The following is a 23,771-nucleotide window of genomic DNA, read 5'->3' on the forward strand; positions in this document are numbered from 1 at the left end:
GGGGGGGGGGGGATTCAAATGACGATAGACCCACGAACCGATAGAAATTTTAAGTATGACAAGAAAAAAGAACGCGTAGAAATAGCTAAAATGGTAGCTTATGATTGTTTACCATTTTCCTTTCCCTCGGGTTTGGGATTTGTTACTTACATTCAACGTTGTTATAACCCGTTATTTGAGGGTATTCCTAGAAGTACTTGTAGAGCCGATGTTATAGATTTGTTTAAAAAATATAGATTTTATTTGCGCCATGTATTTAATTATTTAAATTGTAATGTTTGTCTTACCGCTGATTTGGGTCTTAGTATTAACCATTTAGATTTTTTTGCTATTACATGTCATTGGGTTGATGACAACTGGGTTATGCAAAAAAGAATTATAGCTTTTTTATATGACGAAGGAAAAGGTCGTCATGATGGAAATTTTTAGCCGATTCAATGTCTACTATAATGAGATTTTTTAACATTTATAGAAAAACACTTTGTATTGCTTTAGATAATGCTTCTAATAATACAAAGGCAATTGGTCTTTTAAAAAGAGAAATAAACCCTCCTCTAAGAAATATTTTTCACGTAAGATGTAGTTGTCACATTTTAAATTTAGTTGTTAAAGATGGTCTTGTGCATTTTGATGATTCTGTTCAAAAAGTTAGAAATGCTGTTGCGTTTCTTTTTTGTAATGCTAATAGGGGAAGAATTAGAGATTTTAAGAATGCTTGTGTGAAAAATAACCTTAGACCTAGGAAAATTCAAGTAGAAATTGAGACTAGGTGGAACTACACTTACATTATGCTACAACAAGCATCTGAGTATAGGATTCCCATACAACAAGTTCACAACAAATATAATACTGATAGTGAGGATTGGTGAACTTTTAGGCATTGGGAAGATGTTAAAGAATGTATTGAACTCTTAGAAATTTTTTATAATGCAACTCTTGCTTTTTCTAGACAATTTTATCCCACGGTAACCGAAATTTTAGCCTACTTAGCGGAAATAGCTAGAGTTTTACAAGAGTATAAATATAAACCCGATTATCAAGTGGCTATTTTTGAAATGATAATCAAATTTAAGAAGTATTTTTTTCCCATCCCAACTTTATTTATATTGGGTTCCCTTTTAAATCATTGTTTAAAAGTGTCTTATACTAAAAATTTGGTTAGTCAAATTTATACATTTTTAGAAATTGAAGAGGGAGTTCAACCATCTTTAGCTGAAGCCGATCTCGCTATTGATGATGAGTTTAGAAAAGTTTTTACTCATTATTGTAGTTTGGAAGAACGTGCTACACCCGTTGCTCCACGCCCTACTACTTCTCAGAGTAGCAAAAAGGGCTTGTCGGGTTTAAAAGTTTTACATTCACAGCCAACTTGTTCTTCTTCTACTGCAAACTTTGATGAATTTAACTTTTATTTGATGCAGCCAAATGTGGATATCAAGGAACTGAATGACTTGAATGTCTTAGCATGGTGGAAGAAGTACAAGGCAAGCTATCCAGTACTTTCAAGAATGGCTCAAGATATCCTTACGGTTCAAGTATCAACCGTGGCTTCGGAGAGCGCATTTAGCCAAGGAAGACAGCAAATTGGAGACCATAGACATTCATTATCCGGCTTTAGCTTGCAAGTACTAGTGTGCATTCGCGATTGGATAAGATCGGAGCGACGCAACCAAAACTTAGAAGCGGAGGAAGGCGCAGAAGAAGAAATTGAAGATTTGATAGCTAGTGGACCGGACCAAATAAAAGACTTTGAAGATATTTCCATGACCGAATATGATGTGGGGAAAATTAACGAAATGGTTCAAAATTGGTGATTTTATTATTCTACTATTTCTGTACAACTCATGTATTATTTGCAAGTTAAAAAAAACTACAACTTGCAAATAAATGTTATCCAAGAATGAATAAAATATATGACTTATTGTGCTTTCTTCTATTTACTTGTGTTCATATTAAAAATAAAAACTAGAAAGTTATATACTTGAAAAATAACTAAAATATATTAAGAATATACTTATAATGTATAGTATACTATAAGTATAACTTAAACACACACACACACATATATATATATATATATGTAAGTTATACATATATATAAGTTATAATGTTATATATAACTTAAACACACACACACACACACACACACACACACACACACATATATATATATATATATAACTTAAACATATTTATATATATTAAGTTATATAACCTAAGTATATTGATACATATATTGATATATATATATATATATATATATAAGTATATTCTTACTATATTTTAGGTATATATATATATATACGTATATACGAATTTATAAACTTAGAAAAAAATTAAGCTATAAATAACATAAGTTATAATATATAAGTTATAAGTATATAGTATACTTAAACATATATATATATATAAGTATATATAGTATATAACTTAAACATATATCTATATATATATAAGTTATATAACCTAAGTATATTGATATATATACGTATATTGATATATATATATATATATATATATATATATATAAGTTATATAACCTAAGTATATTGATATATATACGTATATTCTTACTATATTTTAGGTATATGTAGTATAACACTATAACTTAAGCATATAACTTAATATATATATGTATACACGTATATTCTGTATTGCTGACTTGCTGTTAGCCTGTTAGTCAGTAAATATTTAAACTTTACTTATAAACTTGTATAACATATGTAAATATACCTACAATATACTAATAAATACTATAATATATATATATATATATATATATATATATATATATATATATACTTAGGTTATATAACTTATATATATATAGATATATGTTTAAGTTATATACTATATATACTTATATATATATATATATATATGTTTAAGTATACTATATACTTATAACTTATATATTATAACTTATGTTATTTATAGCTTAATTTTTTTCTAAGTTTATAAATTCGTATATACGTATATATATATATACCTAAAATATAGTAAGAAAGGTTTTGGAGACTTTGAACCGGACCGGTTCCGGTTTGAGGTTTCAAACCGGTAAACCGGAACCGGTTACCGGTCCGGTTCCGGTTAACCCGGTTAACGGGTTTACTCTCCCCGGCTCAAAAAAGGTGTGCACTAGCCTTTATTTTTGGTTTAGAAAAGAATGTCACTTACCAAATCAAGAAAAAATTAATATTATTTTTTCAGATTTGCTCTTATTAAGTGTTAAGTGATCAAATACTAATAACTATCTAATAAGGGGTAATTTAATCAAATTACTTCTTTTGTCTAGGAATTAATATTTTGTTATAGGGTGCGTAAATGATTAAGTGAATAGTTTTTTTTAATCGGAGGGAGCACGAACTAGCAAGGGAGAGATTCTCGTATTCATACTTTGTTATCCTGACAAGTGACAACTAAATGAAAGCAGATGGAGTATATATTTGTTTTAATTCCCTTGTTTGGGATTTTTACTACTAAACAAAAAATGAAGAAGCTCAATTTATGAATTACACTTCAAGCCCAAGTAACATCTTTTACTATTAAATTTATTTTTGTTTGAAGGAGGTGCAACTTTGAAGGATCAACCCATAAAATATAGCACGAGGACAGGTTTGTTGAAAGGTTTGAAATCTGGACACGGACAAGGCATTAATAGCTGACAAATAGGAAAAAAACACAGAAGTAATGAAATTATACATCACAACTAATCATTATCCTTAAACTCAAAAAATATAAAGGTGATAGTGAAAAGCACCAATTATGGGAAAAATATTTGAAAAGCAATAACCTAACCTGCATGGAAAGTGAAAGTAGTGCCTTTTGCTATTTAACTTTTGCTTCTAAATTGAAATTTCATCACCACTAATTAAATATTGGCACTAGGCTTGAACTGCGTTGAATAAATTTTAAAAAACGAGTAGTTAGATTAGATATATTTGAAAAGTTACATCAATACACCTTTCCTCTCAATTTGCCGGCATTTACAATAAAAAATTTGAGTTCTTCTGTTGGAAATCGAAATTGATTTTTTATCTAAACCAACCAGGTTAGGTTTTAATTTTAGAAAATGTTACCAAAAATTTATAGCAGCAAAAACAGCAGAGTACAGTACATCCAAACCACCTACCTTCCGATGAAATAATCGGAAAATAAGGCCCCGTTTGGACATGGTTTGAAACCACGATTTGAAACCTGGTTTCAAATCATGTTTGGACATACAATTTGGATATTTTAAGTTGTATTTTCTCTTATAGACATAAAACCCTCACAAATTGTGAAAACTATCAAACATTATCAATTCTTATACAATCTTACCAAATGAGCAAATCATAGTTTATAACAAAATTAGTACACTACTAGAAGACTTTTCTAAAAAATGCAACATCAATTAATCAAACTTTACTTCAATAAAATAAAAAATTTAACATGAATAGTAATGTAACTACTATTTAATATAATCTTCCCACATAAATTAAAGGTTGGTAGACATAAATAAAGGTTGGTGAAAGTTAATGAGATTGACAAATGATTGATGGGGGTAATTATTAAAAATATTTACCAACTCATGAGTCTTTTTTTTTACAAAATATTAACTTATGGGTTAAATGTTGTATTTAAAAAAGTTAAAACCATGTTTTTTGGATGATTTGGATTCAAACCATGGTTTCAAACCAGGTTTCAAATCATGACTAAAAATTGATGACCAAACGCTGGTTTGAAATCATGGTTTCAAAATTGATGGCCAAACGCCTACTAATACTCCTACTAGTAATAGTAACAGTTCTCCAACTTTACTTCTTTTTTTCAAGCGTGAAATATGTGGCAGTTTAATTAATGCAAATCCTCCAAACTTAGTAGAGTTGTGTAGTATGTGCTGATATGCACCTAGGGACGTGGCCCAGTTAATTGTATTAGAAGAAAAATTATAAAATTTCAGATTCAAAGTTTTCATCGAAGCGAAAAAAAGAAAAGAAAAGAGGGGTGTTGTGTAAGCTTTGCCTTTTCACTTATCTATGCATTTGATAAAGATTTAAAGTGCTTATAAGCTAAGTAAGTATTTATCAACTATAATTCATAAGCTGATCACTCTTAACTTATGGCCTTTCAGTTTATAAACTTAATTTGATATCTAATATTTTTTCTATTCCTAAAATACTCTTTCCAAAATGTGACTCTCTCCCTCTCCATTCTAATTCTATTGTTCGTTTTTCTCTGTATATGTATGCCTTTTAATTTATAATTTTGAAAAAACAATTAAGGGCATATTAATTATTTTTAACAAAAGCTACATTTCAATCTTTTTTCACCAAATACATCTATTACATCAATTTTAGCACTTTACCGAAAACGTAATTGATTATTAAGTGCACACTTTTTTTTGAACTGGAAGGACTATTTTTCAACATTTTACACATTAGGTAGTTTCAATTAACGTTCGAATGGGCTCTAAATATTAACTTGTCATCTGTCTAAATTTATATAGATAAAATTATTCGGTTATCTATATTGGTGAAAAATGAAACACTCAACATAGTAAAATGCCTACAAGTGTGCTTGGACTCTCGGACAACACTATCCTAAAAAATAATAGCAAAAATACTTGTAAGTATGCTCGGACCCTACTATTAAAAAATAAAAATAACTTCCTTGTGAATAGAGTTAGTACAAAAAACACATACTTACTAAAATAACAAAAATGCTTGCAATTTGCAAGTGTGTCCAAAAACCACCTTCCTCAAAATATAAAATAAGTACTACAGTAGTCATTTGAGTTTAAAATGCGGAAAAGGGCTAAATACACTCCGCACTATCGGAAAAGGATTAAATATATCCCTCGTTATACTTTGGGTCCAAATATTCCTCTGCTGTTATACTATTGATTCAAATATATCTCTCTACACTATTGATTCAAATATATATCTCCTCTATTAAAGTTGTTTAAGGTGGAAATTCAATACTACGTGATACTAACATTTGATGAGATAGATACCACGTGTCATACTAACTTAACACCCCTACACCATTTTACCCTTCCCCTCAATTTGTTCATCTACCACTAAAATTTCCTTCTCCTCCGTCATCACGGCCACCATTACAACCGCCATGACCACCTCTTTAAATTCCAAGAAGCATCACTTACCATATTTCGAATGTTAGTGCCACGTAGAATTGGATGTCTATAACTTTAATGGAGATAGAATATATTTGAACAAACAGTATAACGGCAGGAATAAATTTGAATTCAAAATATAACGAGGATATATTTGGCCCTCTTCCGACCTCTTCCGATAGTACAGGCGATATTTGGCCCTTCTCCGGTTAAAAATTGTAAAATAAAATATATTTCCTGCTATAATATACTCTAAGACAAATATAATTTGATGGACAACAGCTAAGGCCAAAACAAACCTTCTAGCTATTTAAAACTGTAGAGAGAGGAAAGAATAAACTATTCTTTGAGAACTGTGGAGTGAGGAAGAGTGAAAATAGTGATAAGAAAGAGCCCATCTTCTGCAAGAACCGAACGGTCACCATTAATGGTGGAGACTTCATGAAACCCGTCATACACCACTCTTCTTTCTCATTAAATGCACGTAGCTTTTAATTCCTTCTTCTGTCGGGTACTCTTATTCCAACTACTACTACTACTTCTCCATTACTTGGCTTCTTTTAATTCCACCTTTTTACCCATTTATTAGCTCTTCATTATACACCTCTTCTTTTTGTTTCTTTCTTTTGACCCCCATAGTGGGCTTATTGACTTTATTCTATTTTTTTTCCTCTTCTCCCAAAATATCTCTGCTAGGAAAAAGAAAAACATTCCTTTTATGTGCAGTTTAGCTTGTTTGTTTGTTTTTTCTTAACGGGTATTTTTCAAGATTTGCATTTGCAGCAGAATTAGTTAGCTTGGAGTAATTTGGAAGCTCAAATTGTTTCCTTTAGCTTATTCATAAATTTCTGTTGAGTATTATATGGAAGTTTGAGACTAAATGGGGTGCTTGAAGATGTTTGTCATAGTTGTATTTGTGTGGGCTTTATTGATTCCAAATACTCATCAGTTAGGTTCCTATGAAACTCAAATTCTCCTTCAGTTGAGAAAACACTTAGAATATCCAGTACAACTTGATGTTTTGGAGAATAACAATGGAGACTTTTGTAATTTGGGTTCAACACTGAATATGACCATTATTTGCAAGGATAACTCTGTTACTGAGCTCAAAATCAAGGGTGATAAGTTAGTCAAAGTCCATGAATTCCATGGAGTTGCAGTTCCAAACAATACCTTATCTGAGCATTTCTCCATTGATTCTTTTGTTACAACTTTGACTAGGTTAAGTAGTTTAAAGGTTCTAACTTTGGTTTCTTTGGGAATTTGGGGACCCCTCCCTGTTAAAATTCATAGGTTGTCTAATCTTGAAGTTTTGGATATGAGCTCGAATTTTCTATTTGGTTCGATACCGTATGAGATGTCTACAATGGTAAAGCTTCATACTTTGACATTTGATGGGAACTTTTTCAATGATACTCTACCTGATTGGTTGGACTTGTTACCAAATATCACTATTTTAAGCATGAAGAATAATAGGTTGAAGGGTAAATTTCCTCCTTCAATTTCTAAAATCACAGGCTTAACTGATATTGTTCTGTCACACAATGCAATTTCTGGTGAATTGCCTGATTTAAGTGCTTTGTCTAATTTGCATTTGTTGGATTTAAGAGAAAATCATTTGGATTCTCAACTGCCACTGCTGCCACATGGATTGATAACTATTCTTCTTAGCAATAATGCTTTCTTTGGTGAGATACCAGAAGAATTTGGCAAACTAAATAAGCTTCAACACCTTGATCTGTCGAATAATGCTCTTACTGGAACACCTCCTGTGGATTTGTTCTCTTTGCCAAGTATTAGTTACTTGAATTTAGCGTTTAACTTTCTGAGTGGTTCACTTCCTGAACATCTCAACTGTGGGGGTGAACTTGGTTTTGTTGATATTTCTGATAATAGACTGCTTGGTATGCTTCCTTCTTGCTTGAACGCTAGTTCAGATAAGCGAATTGTTAAGGTCAGTGGAAACTGTTTGTCTGTGGATACCGAATATCAGCACTCGGATTCCTATTGCAAACAAGCAAGGTTGGCGAAGAAACAAACTAATGGAAAAGAGATAGCAATATTAGTAGGTGTTGTTGGGGGAACCATAATATTTTTGGTGTTTTTGGCAGTTGTATTTCTCATCTTTTGTAGAAGACATCATGCACGACACGATGTGGATCATCACATGTTTCCCAAAGTTGTGCACGATAATGTGCAGCCCAATATTTCCGCTGAGCTCCTGGCAAATGCTAGTAAGTTGTAGTACTTAAAAAGGCATATTTTCTGGAGAAATGTTTCACCATCAGTTGACTTAATTTTTCGCAGGATTTGATTAAGAGTTTCTTTAACTTATTTACCTCAGGAATCATTTCTCAAGCAGCAGCACTAGGATCACAAGGTGCCCTATCATATCGGGTGTTCTCCATGGAAGAGTTGGAAGAAGCGACAGAAAAGTTTGATAAGTCAGCATTACTCGGTGAAGGCTCCATTGGAAAAGTATATCTCTGAAACAACATATTTATGACTCCAAAATAATTGTAGGAAGCAGTATTAGCATATCGTTCCTTGCATATATCCATTCAAAATTCATGTTATATTTTGCCGGAAGAATAATTTTTGTTGCTAAATTAAGTTTTTATCCATATGGTGCCATATTAGTCTCAGAGGTCTCGGTCTCCTTGAATAATTGAAGCAGCAAATTACTTTTGTAGGTAGATTCCATTGAATAACTCGTATCAGAAAATTAAATGGATCACAAGTCGCCAAGATTAGCAGTTGGATTAAACAGTTTTTTGCCTTAATGATTGATTGTCTATACCATATAATGGTAGTCACAGTTAGGAGTAATGCACATTTTGATTTGGTACCTACTGGAACTTTGACAATTAATATCAATAAAGACAGTGCCCTTGCATCGCTTACTTAAAGTGCATATGCAGTGAGTCAATATCTCTTCAAGCCTTCTGTCGCATGCTCTTTTCTTGTTTGGCTTAAAGTTGGACAATTTATTTTAGCTAACACCTTCTATGACATTTCTCTCCATCTCAGATTTACAAGGGAAAATTAGAGAATGGAACCTATGTTGCTGTAAGGGAATTGACTGTTTATAGACGATGCACTAGTTGGAACTTCAAACTTCGAATGGATTTGCTGTCAAAGTTTCAACACCCATTTCTAGTTAGCCTTCTGGGTCACTGCATCGATGGTGGAGTGCAAGATGACTCAACTGTCCACAGACTTTTTCTGGTTTACGAATTTATTCCTTGTGGAAATTTCCGTGCTCGTCTTTCAGGTCAGTGGTGTAAATGTTTTAGCACGAACAGTTGCATAGACTTATACTTGATTGAACATGCAAATGCTGCTGGCATATTACTGGTTATGCTGATTGGTAAATTTTCAGATAACTGGTCAGTGTATTATTGTTGGTGAATTATCTTCCTTTGTTCTTTTTAAAAAAGAAAATATTGTGTGCGGGGGAGGGGGGTTAAAGGAGGAGAAACACATGAACTTGTCGCGTCATTTGTTGTTTATTCACTAGCAAGTACGAATACATAGTATTGTTATTTTATGGACGTGAGGAACCAATACTTTTCTCACCAGAAATCGTCAACTACCATAAATAGAAGGATCAAACAAGCAGGACATGAACGAAGCTGGTGATTCTCTTTTGTACATGAATTCATCTTATAGCATTCGTATATTACAATTTCAGAAAGTATGTTCATGATTGTTCATTCGTTTTCTGTCCAACTTAACTGGCAAAAGAGAACTGGTACTTTTAGATAAGTAGTCAATGGCAAGGAGAAAGTAACTTTAATAACTACTTCAGGGAAATTGAATACATGAAAGTTTAATGCAGCCCCATTGCAGTGTATTGATATTCATATTCACGCCACTTTAATGATTGTTGACAGGCCTATGATGGAATAGAAAGAAAAAAAAAAAAAGAGAAAACAAAAAAAAAAATGATTGTTGACATGACTCTTTAAGCCAAATACCAGATGTTCAAGACCAGATTCACAGCCTGAAAACACTTTTTAGTAGGAGGCACATTATCCTAGTTGAAAGAAAAATATTTTTGTTTTTTTCACGATCTTCTGGATAGTTTCTTTCGGTCTGTTTATCGAAGCTTTAGATCTGAAATTTTACAACAATGTGAAACATAATTAATGTAGTCTGATGAAGCAATCTGTGGTAGCATTTCATTAACTTAAAGAGATATAAGAAATCTATGCCAACATTTCATTAATTTATGGAGATATACTTGATCGTATGTTCTTTGCATGGTCTGTTGGCTGACACTTGCACTACAAAATGTTTTGACCATTTTTTTCTGTGTTTTTATTCATTTTTATTTATCCCGATATGTCCAATGAACTATAGGGAACACATGTTGAGCTTGTGTAAATCATCATGTTTACTTGCAGAAACTACTCCAGGAAAGGTCCTCAACTGGTCAGACAGGTTGGCGATTCTGATTGGTGTTGCCAAGGCTGTGCACTTTCTCCACACGGGCGTAATTCCTCCTTCATTTGGCAACAGCTTGAAGACAGATAGTATATTACTTGATGAGCATCAGATTGGAAAACTTAGTGATTATGGAACGTCAATCCTTATGGAAGAAAGTGAAAAAGTTGAGGTATGTTGAAATGATATTCATATGATAAAAGTTATATTTAACAATTTTATGGCCGACAGGGTAAATCTGATACTGGTGACATCCTTTTTCAGGCAAAAGGAGATGGCTACAACACCTGGTATGCAACTCTTTCCTCACATAGACTCATGCAGCAATCTGTTTGCAACTTCTATTCCTAGACCAACTGTGATAGATTCTTTCCATATTGCCATTTCTGACTATGGCATCCTTTAGAAATAGATGAAGAGGCTGGGCAGTGACAGTTCAAGAATGTTGAGCAGAGACATGTATTCTCAACCATAGCTGTTGGCAAGATTAAATTTTTCTGCATTTTTTCTCATGCAGGCACATGAGAAAGAAAGAGGAAGATGTGTATAACTTTGGTTTCATATTACTGGAGTCGCTGATGGGTCCTTTTTGTAGTGGAAAAGGAGAAATATTTTTGCTCAATGAAATGGTATGGGACTGCTAAGTTTGATTTTTGATATGCAACTCCTTTCTCATTGACAGCAGCATAAAATGCTCTTCAGCAATTGTTTATGGAGTATTGAAATGAATATCTGTGACACATGTACTTTTTGAGTTGTAGGGTAAGCAGTAGTTTTTTTTTTTTTTTAATTGACAGGCATCCTTTGGTAGCGAAGATGGTCGGCGCAAAATTGTGGATCCAGCTGTTCTAACCACTAGCTCCCAAGAGTCTTTATCAATTGTAATATCAATCACCAACAAATGCATATCTCTTGAGTCACAGAGTCGCCCCTCATTTGAGGATGTCCTCTGGAACCTACAATATGCAGCTCAAGTCCAGGCTACAGCCGATGCAGATCAAAGATCTGATGTAACTTCATAGTCAATGAGGTATTCAAGAAATGCAACTGGATCTCATCAGCAATACTTGTTCATGCTGCTGTCAGTTGGGAGGCAAGTTAGCTGACTGCATGTTTCTTGTGGAGCACAAAATGGTTGCAAAACTCAGCGTCATATTGTTCAAGCTTCTTGTCCTCGTTATCTTTTCCTTTGTATAAAAGTGTAAATTCATCGATTCTTTGAATTTTAGAATTTAGAAGTAGGTGATGTTGCAAAAGAGAGGCCTAGCCTTCGCATTAATTTGTATTGCCCTCCTTCAGAATGGATAGAAAGGAAAGAGATAGAAGGCTTAATGGCTGTCCAACCTCAAATGACAACAAGAAGAAACATTAGGAAGCAAGATATTGTGACTGTATTGTATGAATTCTGTTTTCTCTAGTATATGTTATTTCATGCTTCATCAGTGTATATAACTAATAAGCTGCCAATTCTCTCAATAAAGAAAAAAGGGCAGTACAAAAAACATGTGAGAGGATTGCGAAATCATTAGTCTGATAATTTCCCTTTATTCAATAAACTTTCTATTCCAGACTTAAGAGTTGATTAATCTTCATCATCTTTCATATAATGTGTACATCACTGCTCCAAAAATTTATGCGTTTTTCTCATACTCTCTGCATTCAATATCAGACTATCACTGATATTCATTGCCTTTAGACTTGCATGGATCCAGATTATGAGAAAATCGAAGGGACTGAGTCCCCTCCAATGTATAATCCTCCCTCTTCCCAACCCCCTAAACATATTTTTCAACCATGAAATTCAAAAAAATTTACTAGTATTTTTAAAATGAAAATGGCAACTTAGTATACTCTTTATGTTATTTTCAGGTAGGTAAAATTTATTTTAAAAGCATTGAACAATCGGTACTCGAAGTACAACAAAATAAATTTACTACGTACAAACATTTCGAAACAAAATAAATTTACTACGTAAAAACATTTCGACCTTGTATTCTGACTTCCTTTTATCCTTTCTCTTTTTTCTTTATTAAATTGAGGGATTTCCGATTAAATCCGAGAGAAAAGACCAAATAATTTTCCATCTTCTCGATTCGCATTAGGTACAGGTATGGACGAATTCAGTAGCTTAGGTATGGACGAATTCAATAGCTTGTTATTTATATTAGAAAATCAATTAAATATGTACAAAATATTTTATTACGAACCTACTAACAAAAATAACTTTGAGTTTGATAGAACCATAAACTTCAAATTCCGATTTAACAGTCTCCTTCCCATAAATCGCAGGGAGTATTCATTTTTCCTTCTTTGTTTTTGGGCACAACTCCCTCTGTTCTCTCCATCTATATATACTTGTCGCTTTCAGAGCTTTAATTTTACAGAGCACAGTCTCTGCAATACATATCCCTTCTCTACTACTCACTCGGCTGAAGGCCTAACTTCAAATAGAATGGCGGCGCTGAGAAACATGCGGAGTCTAGCTATTAATTTAAGTTTAGTGGCATTAGTCATCTTAGCAGTGGAGCCATATGGATCATTTGGCTCTAGCAGGGGAGTACCTTTTCACTTCAAAACCGATTATAATGGCAATGGCAATGGCATGTGCGCTTCTGCTGTCGCTGTTCACGGTTATAAGTGCCAGGAATTTGAGGTAAATAATCACCTTTTCCTTTTTTCTCCCTCTATCGTACAACATTTTCTACGGCCACACCAATGAATTTCTATAAAATGTATTGTAGTAATGTGTTTCTATTTTGAAAATGTGTGACCACCGAGCACACTTTTAATATTTAATTATATTTTCAACACGTCCTTTACGTGCGGGTCTGATTGATTTTTTTTCATGGACCAAACACGTAAAAATTCTTTTTGATAATGGGTGGCAATGAGATTCGATCCTAGACCTTTGGCCTGTTCAGATACCATCTTAAAGTGTGTAACTATCTCATCTAAAAGCTAAACTGTCAGAGAGAGTACACTTTTAATATTTTAATTATGTTCTCAACATTCTACATATCTCACTCAGGTAACAACTGATGACGGCTACATACTTAGCGTGCAAAGAATACCGGAAGGCCGTGTAGGAGGTGGTGGTGGACCGAATAGGCAGCCAGTGTTGTTGCAGCACGGAGTTCTTGTGGTAAGTGCTCTAGCCTACTGCTCTAGTATCACTACTGTTACACGCGTGGCTCTAAAGTACAGTCACTTTCTAATACTGTACACAAAATTCAAGCTTAGCGACGAGTGAGACTTGCTTAATTGATGCAACATTTTTACCTCTAATACGGATGTTGCAGCCTATAGGATTCTAGTTTTTACTGGAAGATAAGTGAAGGATCACTATTAGTCATAAAAAATTGAGGTTGATTTCAAATTTCTTGACTGCTTAGCCCTCTGGCCAGGAAAATTGGTTTAATTATTGTCTCACAAGTCATCTGCCTTAAGCAGGGGCCTTTCATAGTTCTATTACTCCAATTAAATTAACAATTTGTTCATGTCTGCAAATTGTCAATTTAATTATTTATATCCATGGGGAAATGTACAAGGACAGTCAGAGGTGGTCTGCTGGACCTTGTCCCAGTATCTTTTATCTTCATTTTACATTTACACGTAGGAGTACATTGAGTTTAAGGTAATCCTGTTGCAAGATTAACAAAGAACATTCGGTTTTTCGTTTTCAATACTTCTCTTGACCATTAAGTTTGATCACTTTATTATATATACAATTCCCTTCATATCAGTTAAACTTGACAATTTTTCTTTTTAGATCGTTAGAAAAAAGAACGTTTTGTAATTAAAAAATCATCTTATCTAAACTTCTCATATTTTTTAATCAGAAAAATCATACAAATATTATGAAATGTTAAAATAATAAATTTATAAGAAATTATCAATCATATAAATTTTTGAAGTCTTTCATTCCTCTTTTAAATTTATATACCTAATTCAAATTTTGCCACGTAACTTAAAACGGGGGAGTATCTACGTTCATTAGCTGGATCAATCTATTTTGGGCCCACCGTTAATCGATTAGGAAAAGGAATCTTTCTCGTGAAGTTGAGTTTTAACGTCTTTCGTAGCATTGTCCCCACTGCTGATCCAAGAAATAGAAATTTTTACTTTGGACCCCAATTGTCCTATGCCCGAATCTTTTGACAACATGGATTTCTCTCTTTTTTTTTTCCGACTTGCGTGAGCCGTGAATAACCTTACACTAGTATTCAGTGTAGATAAAAGGATAAAGGACGCAGTCAGTGACCGAGGTGGAAGTCCCCACGCGAGTTCGACCGGACTTACTAATCTCTCTGTCTCAAAAAAATTATCTTAGTTTGACTTGATATAGAGTTTAAGAAATAAAGAAAAACTTTTATAATGTGTGGTACAAAATTAGCTTTAGATATTTGTGTCACTGTAAATCATCTGATAAAGTTAAATTGTTTATAAATATATAAATGGATCAATCTTTTTGGGACAAACTAATAAGAAAAGTAAGACAATCCTTTTGGAACGGAGGGAGCAGCTTTTACTCAAACAATATATTTGTGTTAAAAAAAATATAAAATACGTACAAATATTAAAAAAAAAATCATAAAATACATACAAATATTAAATTTAGAACCCAATTATTACAGGTCTAAAACTCAGAACCCATAAAATTAAAATCCTGATTCCGCAACCAATATGCTGAATGCCTGAAGGTGAAACGAAGGGGCTAGAATGTGGTGAATGCAATACTTTTCAGCGTATTTAAAATGACTCAAAGTTTGAAATGCTGGTAGCTTTTGCACGTAGAGAAGGCAAGATCCTTAATCTTGTCTCGGACCCAATCACATTACGTAAATGTCGCATAATTTAGTCAACCACGGACTCAGATGTTGGCTGTTTCTGTAGCTAATATTGTAGGCTATAGTACTCTCACGAGAAGGTAACTTACAAAAAGAAGATTTGTATGTTTCTTATGCGGTGCCCACTACTTGCTCTGTGTACTACTACTACGTATGCTTGTGAATTCGCACAACTGGATACTATTTGCAGTGGTTATTAATTTTCTCATGATAATGGTCAACTAATTATCTCACCTTGATGAGGCAAAGCTACCACTACTCAACAAATATTATTCTTCCGTTTAAATTTGTTTGGTACTACACTGACATTTTCATATAGTTAGAAATAAATCAAAATTTACCTCTTCATTGGAATGCCTTATTGCAGCCCGCTACTGAATTCAACACAAATTGTTTGATACACGGGCACTTGTACTGTTGTATAGAGCATATTTAGGTTATGTGGTTTCTTTCAAGTACTTCTCCAATTAAATCAAACAATTAAAATGGAAGAAGTAGAACTCACAACAAATTGAAGAATATTTCGATTCTAATTCAGTGCAATTGTGGATGAAGGAAGTAAAATATGGTCATTGTTCTGCAGGATGGAGTAACATGGCTGCAGAATTCACCAGAACAATCACCGGCGATGATCTTGGCAGATAATGGCTTCGATGTTTGGATTTCTAATATCAGGGGAACCAGATATAGCCGTCACCATGTATCTCTTGATCCTAACAGTCCGGTATCTCCTTCGGTTCCTCCTCAATGAACTATACATTTTCATAGTGCTTGCAAAACCGAAAAAAATTGATAAAAAAAAAGGACGAATAAACCAAATAAAAAATAGGGAGCGCCTAGTTCCTAAAGGGGAGAGAAATATCAAGCTACCTAAATAGCTCTTAGTATACGTTTGTTTAGTTGAAATTTGAAAAAGAGTTTTTGAAGTTGAAGTTAGAAAACGGTATTTGGAGTTGAAATTGAATTCGGATATGCATTTTTCACTTGGAAAAAGTTAAAGTTTTGGGAGAGGAACAAAAAAAATCACTGAAAAACTGGTCCAAACCAGTTTAACTCATCTTTACAAACTGCCAAAAACTCATTACATTCTATAACCAAATGATTTTTTTTTTGGGAAAGAAAGTTGAAAAATAGGAAAAACTCTTTATGTCCAAACGGCTCCTTAGTCCTTAAAAGTTTTATTCACTCTGGTTTACAGGACTACTGGAATTGGACATGGGATGATCTTGTTGTCCATGACTTACCTGCTCTCCTTGGTCTCGTCTTTGAACAAACTGGGCAGAAAATTCACTATATAGGCCATTCAATGGTAAGCTTGAAAGAGAACAGAACAATAGTATCAATTGTTTGGTGGCAAAACGTTTATATATCCTTCGGTACATGTTGTAATGATCTTTAATCTGTCTATCTTCTGTATTAACAGGGTACTTTGATGGCTCTGGCATCCTTTTCAGAAGGGAAACAATTAGACAAGGTAAAGTCAGCAGCCTTACTCAGCCCGGTTGCTTACTTGAGCCATATGACCACTGCACTCGGTGTTGTTGCTGCTCGAGCCTTTGTTAGCGAGGTCCGTACAAAATCTAAACTTGCTTATTTTATAGTAATATTTGTATATCTTTATATATTTCAAAGCTTAAGAGGAATATAAATATTTATATTGTTTTAATGTTTACAGATCACGACAATATTTGGTCTTGCGGAATTTAATCCAAGGGGGTAAAATATTTCACTCTACTTACAACTATTGTTCTGATTCTGCTCTTTTTGTTCTTCCTTTTTTCTTTCTCCATTTTATTTTTCCCATTTACCTCAATTTTTGAGCTTTGTGGTAGTGAGCCTGTATCCGATTTTCTCAAGGCCTTATGTGCTCAAGCTGGGGTGGACTGTTATGACTTGATAACTGCACTTACCGGTACTAATCTGCCATAAAGTTAAAACGTTTTCTTCATTTACTGATGGAGTCATTTGTAATGATCACAAGTTCGGAGCTAAATAACTTCCCCGTATAAACATAGGGAAGAATTGCTGTCTAAATGCCTCCATAGTTGATCATTTCTTGAAGAACGAGCCCCAGTCTACGTCAACTAAAAACCTCGTACATTTGTCTCAGAGTAAGTACTACTAGTAGTCAATAAGACAAACGAGTAATATAACTGATCATAACACCAGCACACTATGTTCACTATTGATACCACTGAGAATCAACTTTTCTACTGCTACCTTGTAACTATCTGAATTTCATGCAGCTGTTAGAGATGGCGTCTTGTCGAAATATGACTATGGGAGCAACGACTTCAATCAGGCGCACTATGGTGCGACCAAACCTCCGAGGTACAATTTGACAAACATCCCTCATGATCTGCCCCTCTTTCTCAGCTACGGAGGCCAAGATGCACTGTCCGATGTTCAAGATGTTGAGACATTACTTGATTATCTCAAGTTCCACAATGTAGACAAGCTGCATGTTCAGTATATCAAGGATTACGCTCATGCAGACTTCATCATCGGGATCACTGCTAAGGATATTGTTTATAACCAGATAATTTCATTTTTCAGAAATCAAGGATAAACACCCTTGCATCAGAGGGCGTGTGTCTGTATTAAAAGAATCACAACTATGGGAAAATCAAGGAATGGGGATAGTACTTTTTTTTCTTGCTGGTATTTTTAAAATCTTAGAGGTTTTTGTGTTTGTAAATGACACGAATACACTAATTTCCACCTGCAATCCCCCTATTTATGGAGGAAGATATATAGAAGAATGATCATATAACAACTATAAGCAGAACAATTTCTTTGTAAATGACTTCTCATATTTAAGTTGACCATGATTAAGTAAAACACTTCATTAGAACATATAAACTGTAGAAAGGGTTATGGACTATTACCTATAAATATGCTCAACTCTGAAAAACAAAGTCCAATTAACTTCATATGCTTCTACCTCTTAATTAGATTAAGTGAATATTTGCAATTTATTATCAAGTGATCAATTATGACTTCCCTGTGCACTCCAAGCATTTGGTCTTTGGAATGATGAATATCTTGTATCCCCTTCCCCAAAATCTTTTATTCCAGTACTATTGAATAAAAAAAAAAAAAAATTTACACTATCAATATATATAACTTAAATTTCACTTGGTGGCAAATTGAGAAACGAAAAATATGATATACATGGTCATATAGATATCTAAAAGAGCATGCAACGCCCTCTTTGATTTCTTTCTTTATTTTGTATCTAAAAGTTTACTGGTTGCATTAATTTAAATTTACATCACGTAAAGCTCATTTAGAAAAAACGTTACAGATCAGAAATTTTATAATGGCCTTTTTTTTTTTCTTAATTATATTTATTATCTAAAAATTTACCTGCTAATTAATTTAAAGTTACACCGGGCAAAGCGTATTTACAAAAAAAAGCTCTTCACCAGAAAGTTTTAATTCGAGACATATGTTTAAAAGGTCGTTTGGTTCGCAGATTAAATTATCTCAGGATTATAGTATTTGAACTAACTTATCCCACCGGGTAGGTGTAACACCTCGTACCTTTAACCTAAGCTTTGACCATGATCCCAGACTTAGAAAATCAGATAAAGAATGTGGCAATTGGAATTTCCCTGTTCAGTTGTAAGATGGGGGTTTACGCCCATGAACAGTGATTGTATTTCAGTATACAGGCCGTATTTCAAGTCGTAAACTAGTACCAAAGATTTCTGAGCATTCTGGAATTTGACACTTAGAGGTTACATCGTTAAATACGAATCGTATTTCAAAATACGGCCCGTATTTCAAAACATATTTGGAATTTGGAAAAACTTCCTCAATGAAAGTTGTAGAGCTTTGAAATACCTTTCCAACGGTATATTATGGGGGTCAAACGGACATCTGTGCAAAGCATTATGGCCATTTTACTGAAGAGACGCAGTGTAGTCCATACGGAATACGACCCGTATTTCAAAATACGGCCAGTATTTAACTAATTGTAAAATTCAATTTTCCAGAACAGTATATATTCGTCCATATCAGTTCAAATCATTATTTTTCATTCCTTCAAGCCCTAGAACGACCTCCTACCCTCTTCCATCATCAAGAACACCAAGGTAAGCCTACTCTAATTATTCCAAGTCAATTATAATACATATCCTTGTAATCTAAATAAGAAATCATCATTCCTAAACTAGGGTTTTCAAGAAAACCCATCTCAAGGTTCAAGAATTCAAGATTTTGGAAATCTTCTTCAAAGTTAAAGTCTTTAATTCAAGTTTGGAGCATTACCAGGTATGTAGAGTTACTATCTACGTGTGGGAACATCATTGTTCTTCCCCACGCCTCATAATCCATAAATTATGATTCTCTACTAAAACTAGGGTATCTATACCATGCTCATGATAACCCTAGGTCTATGTCCATGATTATATCATGTATGAATTGTTATAATTCCATCATTGAGTTCTTAATATTTCTTTATGGTTATTGAGAATCCGTCCGTAATCCATGAAAACCCATATCTTGTATTCCATGGGTTCTTGCATGCATGTTTTTAAATAAAAATGCTTATTTCATGAATATCCTACATGTCTACAAGTTTTCATGCAATTGTATTATATAACTATGTTCATGCCATGACTCAAGATACATACATGCTAAATACAAGTTATTTCATGAAACCATGTTTACAAGTTATTTCATGAAACCATGTTTACAAGTTATTTCGTGAAATCATGATTACAAGACAAGTACAAGTTAATTCACGAAAATCATGGGCTTCTTAGCCAATTATATCATGTTCATGTTTTTGGGAGTTGCACGAATTACCGAGAAGGCTCAGATAGCCTGAAACTACATAGCCACAGTAGGACAAGGATCGCTCCGCCCAGTTAGGACGATTCCTTAATTGCACACTGAATGGATCCATCAGGCACGTTACCACCTTATACCCTGGCAAGGTATGGGGGCTCTGCTGGTCCGACGAGGTACCAGACTCCACGTATCCACGTGGTGATATCATGTTGTCGGTTTATGAAATGCTCTCCCTACTTATCATATTTTACTTACGTTATATATATATGTACCCATGCTCATGCTCATGTTTCATGTCCAGTTTTTCAGTTTCAGTTCTTATCATGTTATTTCATGTCCCATGTTATTTCATTCAGTTGCTTTATATACCAGTACAATCAATGTGCTGACGTTCCCTTTTATTGCCCGGGGGCCTGCATTTCACGATGCAGGTACTGATTTACAGGACGACACATCTGCTCAGTAGGACATCATTCGTATCAGCTTATTGGTGAGCCTCATCTCATTCGGGGTTTAGTCAACTCTTTATTGTATGATTAGTTATGCATTTAAGGTATGCTGGGGGCCTTGTCCCAGCGAGTATGTTTTCCATGTTCAGACTTATGTTAGAGGTTTCATAGATTAGACAAGTCAGTTATGTCATGTCACACTTTCAGAGTCATATAGCCATTTTGGCTCATTAATGTTATTTCCACACTCACGTTTAAACAAGTATTTTGATTAAGTATTATGACTTATTGCATTTTATAAAGGCTCATCATACATTCACGTTATATTCCGCTCATGTTATGCCTCATGATGATTAAGCAAGCCATGTGGTTCGCTCGATCACATGCAGTAAGGCACCGAGTGCTGTGTTTCGCCCAGGCCATGGCTCGGGGCGTGACAAAGCTTGGTATCAGAGCCCTAGGTTCAAGTGTCTTAGGGAGTCTATGAAACCGTGTCCAGTGGGGTCACTTTTATATGTGTGTGGCGCCCACACATATAAATAGTTGACCACCAAAACATTTAAGATTGTCTCACTTCTTTCAACTCTAGATCGTGCAATAGAGCTATGTTCTCAGAAATCACTCGGATTCGTGTGTTGTTTCCCGTTCTACCGAATACACCTCATCTCAATGGATAAGGATATGTAAATCTAATCATTATCGATATGTTGCTTTCAGATGGAGTCATCAGGAATTATTCTAATTCGTGCCATGAAGTTTAGAGCAGTAAGTAACATTCATTTTTCATTGAATTCTGAATGTATCAAATGTGTAAGCGGCAAGAAGGAAATTCGAGACCTAAGACTTGCCAAATAGTGCATGGTGTGTTTATCAGGTGTTAGTACTAGTTGAAAGACAAATTTCGGTATGGTAGCACACGTAGGTTATATACCCTATAGAGTAAGTTTATTTGGACTCTTTGACCATGGAGCTATAGTATAAGGGTGATGGTTCATATTTAAGATCCCATGAGGTAACATGTTATGAAGTTAACCGTAGCAGGCATAAACTTCCACGGTAGTTTTGAGCAGGAAATAGCCTAAGAGCCAATCACCTGTAATACTAGAAAGTCTCGACTTTTTCAAGGATATATATATTTTTGTCATATGATCTATGCACATGACTAGAAAGGGACTGATGCGATAAGAAAACCACGAGCAGACGATATGAATTTTTTTAGGGTTAGTTTTAAATTATTTCAGCTTATTCAGATCAGACCTAGAGAGTGTGACGTTAGTAAGCTACTAAAAGAAGCAGATATTACTATGAGATAAAAGATATGACAATTCCCTCTTAGGTTATGTGATTAAGTATTTTTCCCTGATGTGTATAGTATGATATAATTTTGAAAGTGTATAGGGAGTTTGGGGTTAGTTGTTACAATAATATCATATAATTTTTAAAGTGTATAGGGAGTTCGGGGTTAGTTGTTCCAATTCTTGTTTGAGACAGATGAAATTTCCGTAAGTGTGATCCATGTCTATAGTTCAGAAAGATAGTATACAACCGCAGAATAGAGTCAGATAAGGAGGAAAAGTTAGAAATAACCTTATGCTTCACTTTAGTACTCAGAGAAGAATTAGAGAATATGATGCATGCTAGCAAGTGGTTAACAGAAGCATAGTAAGTAAGTTTAAATAGATACAGTGAATTAGAAATTTTCAGCAGAATTAGTAGAAGTACGATTTGAGTACTTAGTCATGTTAGCACTACTAAGTGGGTAACTGTCTGAATACACCGAAGGCGTGTTAGAACCCAAAGGGTTTAAGTTAAATTTGAGGTATAGAAATTCGTGAAAGAAGAAAACCATCTAAGCAGTAAGAGAGTAAGCTACAGAAAAAGAACTTTTAAGTGCAATCAGAAAAGAGTTTCCCCTAAGACTGACAAAGCTAGTATGCAGTTATGTACATTAGAAACCTGTTCATTTAAGTAATCCAATTTTCCGAGTAAGTAAGACTTGCTTGAAGTAAGCCGAAGAAATGAGTCGACAGTATGTTAGAAGAAATTAGCGGAACCACTAGATGACCACTTATCGCTAACTCAAGGGATCCACAGGCTTTAAATGTCAGCTTTTGAACTAAGGGGGAGATCGCGTGATAAGGTGCCGATATAGATTATGTGTTTCGTAAGTTGATAGGTGTTAAGGAGATTATGTCAGAGGATCACAGTTTCATGTAGCCAAGATAAGGTGCGTAAAAAGGCGATTTTTGTTATGCCCGTTGAGATCAAGTACTAGGTACTTATGTTATGAGATAAAGTTCTAGATCGAATAGCGGGTTTTAAAGGCATAACGGTTCCAATTCTAGAGTAATTCATGCATTTTGTGGTACTAATGCCCAGATGTACTCTACTCGTGCCTTTCGTACCCATATTATGCCCATGTTAGAGCTTTACACTCTACGTTTAAGATATAAGAATTAAGACTTCATACTATAGTAAGCTATGCAAGGGAATGTCCTTTCATGTTTCGCACATTAGGTGTGCTCATGTCTAAAGTTAAAAACTGCATTCAGGTCTCACGTATCTATCATGCTTTTATACTCATGTCCATGTTCTAGTATCTAAGTGTTTTTCAAATCTGATGATGATCTTGACCGCTATGATTATTTTATCCATGTTACCACATACTTGTGCCCCAATCCATTTCGCTATGCATCCCACTTATAGCGGTATCGTAACAATCATTTTGTTAGATAACAATGAAGGTGAACCAAGATGGATGTCCTACCCATGATTCTATGTAATTCGTGCTTATGTTCCTTTAGCTAATGTTTTACGATCATGATGACATGATTATTTTTTTCCTTTCGCTAAGTATCTAGGCCTCGTTATGTTCAAAGTGACTTTTTACCCATGTCTTAGATGCTCGAGGAACGACTTATTCATGCCTATAATCCATTCTTTCATGAGCCTTATTTATAACAAGGGCGTTTACTCACGGTGATAAGAGTAAGTTATGTTGAACCATGTCCTATTCTTTCGGTATATCTAAATCCTAAAGGTAACGTTTTTGTCACGCCCCAAAACCCACCCAGACGTGGCCGGCATCCGACATCATAAACAACATCGGAA

The 23,771-nt window shown here is 34.2% G+C and overlaps 2 protein-coding genes across 2 annotated transcripts; both read left to right on the top strand.

The window, feature by feature from the left end:
- Window positions 1-6,407: 6,407 nt before the first annotated feature.
- Window positions 6,408-12,001, top strand: LOC132622690 (probable inactive leucine-rich repeat receptor-like protein kinase At3g03770). The gene is made up of 7 exons (XM_060337342.1): window positions 6,408-8,349; window positions 8,460-8,593; window positions 9,146-9,389; window positions 10,525-10,736; window positions 10,829-10,854; window positions 11,082-11,193; window positions 11,362-12,001. The coding sequence occupies exons 1-7, from the start codon at window positions 6,996-6,998 to the stop codon at window positions 11,584-11,586; spliced, it is 2,307 nt and encodes a 768-aa protein (XP_060193325.1). The 5' UTR covers window positions 6,408-6,995; the 3' UTR covers window positions 11,587-12,001.
- A 777-nt stretch (window positions 12,002-12,778) lies between these two features.
- On the top strand, window positions 12,779-18,068 carry LOC132624035 (triacylglycerol lipase 2-like). Its single transcript, XM_060338858.1, has 9 exons — window positions 12,779-13,217; window positions 13,593-13,706; window positions 15,995-16,135; window positions 16,610-16,720; window positions 16,835-16,978; window positions 17,087-17,127; window positions 17,244-17,323; window positions 17,427-17,522; window positions 17,658-18,068. Exons 1-9 carry the CDS (start codon window positions 13,017-13,019, stop codon window positions 17,978-17,980), a joined length of 1,251 nt encoding a protein of 416 aa, XP_060194841.1. The 5' UTR covers window positions 12,779-13,016; the 3' UTR covers window positions 17,981-18,068.
- Window positions 18,069-23,771: the final 5,703 nt, after the last annotated feature.

This window comes from Lycium barbarum, chromosome 12 (genome assembly GCF_019175385.1).
Source record: "Lycium barbarum isolate Lr01 chromosome 12, ASM1917538v2, whole genome shotgun sequence".
Classification (NCBI taxonomy): Eukaryota; Viridiplantae; Streptophyta; class Magnoliopsida; order Solanales; family Solanaceae; genus Lycium; species Lycium barbarum.

Bases quoted from the DNA above. Each gene is read 5' to 3' on its own strand.
- LOC132622690 (XM_060337342.1), top strand. From the start codon at position 6,996: ATGGGGTGCTTGAAGATGTTTGTCATAGTTGTATTTGTGTGGGCTTTA. The intron at 8,350-8,459 runs GTAAGTTGTAGT...TATTTACCTCAG, and splicing joins TGAGCTCCTGGCAAATGCTA to GAATCATTTCTCAAGCAGCA. The intron at 10,855-11,081 runs GTATGCAACTCT...TTTCTCATGCAG, and splicing joins GGAGATGGCTACAACACCTG to GCACATGAGAAAGAAAGAGG.
- LOC132624035 (XM_060338858.1), top strand. From the start codon at position 13,017: ATGGCGGCGCTGAGAAACATGCGGAGTCTAGCTATTAATTTAAGTTTA. The intron at 13,218-13,592 runs GTAAATAATCAC...TATCTCACTCAG, and splicing joins ATAAGTGCCAGGAATTTGAG to GTAACAACTGATGACGGCTA. The intron at 16,721-16,834 runs GTAAGCTTGAAA...CTGTATTAACAG, and splicing joins ACTATATAGGCCATTCAATG to GGTACTTTGATGGCTCTGGC.